General features: G+C 31.9%; 1 protein-coding gene across 1 annotated transcript; it reads left to right on the plus strand.

Moving 5' to 3' along the window:
- The first annotated feature begins 3,156 nt into the window (after positions 1 to 3,156).
- Positions 3,157 to 5,167, plus strand: LOC106758617. Its single transcript, XM_014641548.2, has 3 exons — positions 3,157 to 3,472; positions 3,602 to 3,865; positions 4,571 to 5,167. Exons 2-3 carry the CDS (start codon positions 3,617 to 3,619, stop codon positions 4,892 to 4,894), a joined length of 573 nt encoding a protein of 190 aa, XP_014497034.1. The 5' UTR covers positions 3,157 to 3,472; positions 3,602 to 3,616; the 3' UTR covers positions 4,895 to 5,167.
- Positions 5,168 to 6,000: the final 833 nt, after the last annotated feature.

Consider the following 6,000-nt stretch of genomic DNA (forward strand, 5'->3'; position numbering starts at 1 on the left):
TAAAAATGTTTATTTAATGTACATTTTAATTATATAAAATAAACACCGGTCATTTGTATTATACTAGTAACTTAATTCCGTCAAATGAAAATTCAGCGCACCACAAATTCTCATGGGTAAGCATAGAAGAGGAAAATACCAAGAAATTGCTTCTTTTTTCCAGATAACATTCTTCTTTTGTTAACCCGAAAGAAGATGTTTATGGTGATGAAAATTGTGAAACCTTGTTTAAAAAAAAAAAAAAAAAACTTGACAGAAACTAAAAGTAATTACGAGTCTCAGGATGTCTTTCACCATGAAATACATATATATTATAGGACATTGGGTCTATGTCAAGGATCATGTGTGATTTATCATCCTATATTATTTTATGTGATGTAAATTAAAAATATATTTATTAAAAATATACTATTAAAAGATATTTAATGAATTCTTAAATAATATAATAAAATTGTTGAGATTTTAGTAATAGTTTCTTATTGAGTCCGTTATCTAAAATATTTGGGTTGGTTATGCATATAAACTTTTTAATCATAAGTTTAAATTAGACTCCATGTTGTAACCATTTTTTTATTGGATAATGATATTTAGATAATATTCTTTTTCAATTGAACATTGATTACGTGTTAATATGTGATTGGTAAAAAATTATTCCACAATTAATAATAGTAATAATCATAAAATTATTGTCGAATAATTTTTTATCAATCACAAATTAACACGTAATCAATATTCAAATATTTTCAAAAAATGTTGTCTAAATATCATTATATATTTTTTTAGACTAAGTAGAGTTTTAAGTGAGATTAGTTATTTGACCAAACTTATATATCTTTTCAACAATTTGGCTAAGTTTACAAACCATTCGGTCGAACTTACAATTATTCGGTTAAGTTTGCAGGTAAATTGGTTGTTTGGTTAAACTCTTATATTGTTTGACCATTTCACCGAGCTTAAAGGTGTATTTATTTTGTTAATTTTTTTATTTTTTAATCATTTGATCAAACTTACTTGTAAGTTAACCCCTCGATAGAACTTTATTTATAATTTATTCAATAAGAATAGTCCTTTAATTTTGTGTTGTTACCTTTGATGTGACTTGGAAAATTAAATTTTTATATGAAAAAATGGACAAAATTAAAATTTGCACTGACACAGAATAATTAACATTTGTTAATTTATTTTTTTTGTTCTTATTAATGCTAACACATCAATTATTAAGTTCAGACCATTTCTATTAATGTAGATACTTGCTGATTGAAGACGGTTTCAACTAGGTATTTTACCCGTACATTTTGATCAGGATGAGTCATATACTACCTATTATATATATAAATATAGTCTAACTTTAATAAACAAATTTATTGGTTAAATTTGATTTTTCCTTATACATGTATCTAAATGATTAAAAATAATATATATATATATATATAACTATACTTATTATAAATAAAATCTAAAAAATAAAATATTAAACTATTTCTATAGTTATCTATGAATTAAGAATAAACTGATTAAATTATCAACACAATGATACGAAAAATGTAAAATTCTTTGAACTGAATATATTTTCAAAAATACAACCATGATCGATGTTATTTCTCTCTAAACTTAAAAAGTAACTATTAAAAAGGAAAAATGTGAATTTGAATCGATTAATTCGAAAATAATGTATTGCGATATGTTTATGAGTGATTTGAATAGAAGAAGTGTTAATGAAAAAAGTTTTGAAGAGAGAGTAACTGTAAAAAAAAGTGGGTCGAGAGAAAGAAGAGTGGGGGCATTACAGAGGCATTGTTGTCAGATGACCCGCAATAGTTCAGAACAGATTCCACAAACAGAATAAGTGCAGACGGATGTGCATTGGGCCTCTCCGCCACGCATTAGCATTTTCTCACTAATCCAACGGCTCCAATCCAATCTTTATTTTCCTTTTAACAGTACAGATGTTTATGAATAATTTTCCCACCTATCCTAATCCTATCCTAATTGTCCCATGTATTTTCTCTCTCACTTTTCTTCTTCTCTTGTGTGTTTCTCAAGTTTACCTATTAGTTGCCACCACCCACACCAGCACCAGCCCCGATACATTCGGCCATGCTCCTGTCCGTTTCTGTGCGTCCCACTCTTGCACTTTCTTATTCTCACACTCCCAAAATTCTCTTCTCTCTCTTTCTTTTTTTTTTATTTCCACCATTGCAACTCTAACCCAACTCACTTCTATCACAAATTTTACTCTTTTTATCACTTTTTTTCTACTATACTAAAACAAATATAAGAACAACTCTCAACAAAAGCTGTTAGCCCCGGATTCCTAATTAAAACCTCAACTTTTTAGTTCCGCTTTAGTAAAAAGTCATCATGGAAGAACATATACTTTACTTTAAAATAAATTAATGAAAAGATATAAAATCAGAGAAACAATGTGATAACAAAATATCAAAAGTCATATATTTATTTCAAATAATTAATATTTTTATAGTCTTATTTAATTACAAATTATCCTATACAAAAAGATTTTAGTTTTAAAAAACTATTTTAAATTCACACTTAAAGTGGGAATCATATAATTTAACTATTATTTCTCACCAATTAATTTCTACAATATATATTAAGAAAATGAGTTTAATTATACTGTGAGATATAAAAAACGATATTTGCAAAATAGTTTTATGAAAATGATTTATTTTTAATACTTAACATGATTGGAATTCTGTTCTGTTCAAATACATGAATTAAATAAAATTCAATTCAAATGAAAACTAGGAAAATATTAAAGAATTCAAATGTTGAAAGAAATTATTAAGAAAGATTATAAACGGTTTCAAGAAAGTGCCGGCATTCTTATGGGTAACCACGATTCTAGTTCCACTTTATGTTATTTTATTATCAGTATTATATATGTTCAGTTCTTGGACAATCTCAATGTTTCCCAATCCCCTCAACATTATTACGGGTAATTTTTGTGATTTTGATGATGTAGTGAATTATAGTGAAGTAAGATTTGCACACAAAAGATGAGGTTTGAGTTGTGGAAATGGATGGAGATATTATGAAGTAGAGTTGTTAGATTAATAAATAGATAAATAAATAAAAATGGAATGGTATGGGAGTATTATATATGATAGTTAAAGGGAGGTGGAAAAGCGCGTGAAGTTTGCAGCGAAAGCAGCGAAGCGAGACAAAATGCAACCCACAGTGGTTCCCTGGAGCTGACAGCTGCTACCCCACATCGTGAAGATGAGCGTCGGACACGCGCACGGGGAGAGCGTGTGAGATGTATGTATTTCTACCCTTAAATGAACAACAATGTCAATATCTCAAGCCTCCCTCCGTAGCCAGTTAGTTCTCATTTGTATTGCTTCCAAAATCTCTCTGTGGGGGGTATGTGCGTTGTTCAGTACAACTAGTTTTGGTGCAGCTGTTCATTTGATTTTGCTGGCTGGCTGGCTGGCGAGCTTCGCAGTCGCAGGTAATAACGGCGCATCTTATCCGATCAGATAAATTAATTAATTTATATATATAAGTATGTATATATATATATGGTGGTGGCTAGCTTTGTGTTGTGGTTTCCATTAATTGTTGTTGGCAACAATGACAGCTCCAATCCAAAAATATGGAGGCGATCACTGCTTCCTTAGAGAGGTCTCTTCAAAACTGTTCTTTAAACAACGATAACCACCAGAGCAGGAGGGAAAACGGGTCAGCCGCAGATGCAGCAGTGCCACCAGGCTTAGGAATCTCATCCACCTCGGACCATGTCCCGGACACGGATAATAATCATAACTCTAACTCCGACACCACCTTAGAGCTCAACTCTCACATCTCACTCCCTTATCACTGGGAACAATGCCTAGATTTAAAGGTTCAATCCCCCTTTCCTCTTTCTCTTTTTCCCCTCCCCATTTATTATTTTTTTCTTCTCTTCTCTTCTCTTTAACAAATCATAAAACCTATACTCCCTGCATGAAACTGGATCTTGCCTCTAGCTCAAGGTTTGGAGCCTGTCTACGTTGTTGTTGTTGTTGTGTATACCGTGCCCTTCTTTCCAAGACAACAGTTTTCCACATGTTTACCACCAAAACCCTAGAAAAACGATTTTTTTTTTTTTCATTTCCTTCTTTTTCTCTCTATTAGGGAAGCAAGATGCAACTTTTCCGAGTTAGACCATCCTCAAGTCATAGACAGTATTTATTTCTTCTTTTCTGTTATTGGGGAATTTAATTTGTGAATACGTATACCAGGTGTGTGTGTGTATATATATATATATAGAGAGAGAGAGAGAGAGAGCCATGTATGTATGTTCTCTAGTCATTAGCCTTGGAGAAGAGAAGGACCAGGGGAAACAGTATGATTTTTCCTTTAATATATCTTTTTGATCCTAGCTATTTGTAATTCTGATCCGGGTAAGAGGGGTGTGTTATTATTTTTGTTTTCTATTTCCGTGATTCCTTGGGTTGGTTCATTTGTTTGTTTTGAATTTGTTATTTGGTGAAAAGAAGGTTGTACGTTCTGAATTTGTGAGTGTATGTGAATGAGTAATTGATGAGTTAACATATATATGGAACAGACGGGGGAAATTTATTACATTAACTGGAGGAACGGAATGAAAGCAAAGGAGGATCCAAGAGCAGCAGTGGCAGAGTATAGTGTAAGTAGGGATTGTGAATCCGAAGAAGAGAGCTGGTACGACAGCGAAGAGTCTTCATCGGAGTCATGTCCTTCTTCATCCAAGGAGAACTATCAGGGTTCGTTAGAGAAACAGAATGTTTTGGTGGTGGCTGGGTGCAAGGGCTGTCTCATGTATTTCATGGTGCCCAAGCAGGTTGAAGACTGCCCCAAATGTAGTGGTCAACTCCTCCACTTCGATCGATCCGAAAATGGCTCTCCATGATTTCCACTTCTCTTTTTTGTTCCAATTCCACCCTTCCCCCTCTCCTTCTCCTTGTCTTTTTCTCTCCTCTTATCAGTGTGAAACTATAGTTCTTTCTCTTTTTTGTTTATTATTTTTAGATGAAATTTTCAATCTTTTCAACTAAGAGACCCTTCTGCACTTCGATCTTCACCATAGGTTTTCTTTTTCTTTTTTTTATTAATTACTGTTATTACTTTAACATTTTGTGTTTCTCTCGGTCCTCAATAAATAAAATGACATATATTCGGTCAATATCTACAGTGCTGGCAGTAAGGTCAGTTTTAGAAGAACGAAAGAATAATATTTGTAATGATTGCGACGTGTAGCGTTCGTGCCTTTTCTTATATTACTTTTAGAAAAAATTAAATCAATGTATTGTCTCTTGTAGATTTTTGTTTTACCGTCTAGGTCCACCTTAGTTATTTAGCGCCATTAGTTTATTATATCATTTTTGTTATTATTATATATCATATGCATGATTCAAAATATTTTTAAGAGAATTATTTATTTTATCGTTGTATTATTTAATATTTTTAACAGGGTAACTCGAGAGTGAAATTAAATAAAAAGAAAGAAAAAGTCATAATATTAAAAAAAAAGAACGTTTATGCTTAACACGTGCACTTAGTTTGAAAGGATTTTGAAACATTCTTTTTGGTGAATAAAATAAGTTATCTCAACAAAATAGAGTAGAGAGATTTAGAATTGGTAACATTTGACCTAACAAAGCAAGTTTTTTCCACTCATATTCGATATTCTCGCCGAATGAGCAGGGTTTGATTTAAATTCAAATGTATGTATTCTAATTACAGGGATTATTTTGGAATGTGATTGATAGGATACACGTTAGATCAAAGTCGCCGTTTATGAAAGTGGCATTGTTTAAAGTTAAGTTTTTGGTAAAGTAAGGGTTCGCTCTGGTCAACTGCTTAGGCGTGTTTGACAGAACTTTCTGAATAAAAAAGTAGGAGAAGAAGATTAACATAAGGAGGGTTCGCGATGGTGGTGGCTGAGTCGTGAGTTGGTGTGATTCAATCATTGCCCACTACGAAATTAAGAACAACAAAAAAGTATATACTTTCACA

The sequence above is a fragment of the Vigna radiata genome, chromosome 4 (assembly GCF_000741045.1).
Source record: "Vigna radiata var. radiata cultivar VC1973A chromosome 4, Vradiata_ver6, whole genome shotgun sequence".
Lineage (NCBI taxonomy): Eukaryota > Viridiplantae > Streptophyta > Magnoliopsida > Fabales > Fabaceae > Vigna > Vigna radiata.

Excerpts from the sequence above, each read along its gene's own strand:
- LOC106758617 (XM_014641548.2), top strand. The coding sequence starts at position 3,617 with ATGGAGGCGATCACTGCTTCCTTAGAGAGGTCTCTTCAAAACTGTTCT. Across the intron at positions 3,866-4,570 it reads AACAATGCCTAGATTTAAAG|ACGGGGGAAATTTATTACAT; the intron begins GTTCAATCCCCC and ends TATATGGAACAG.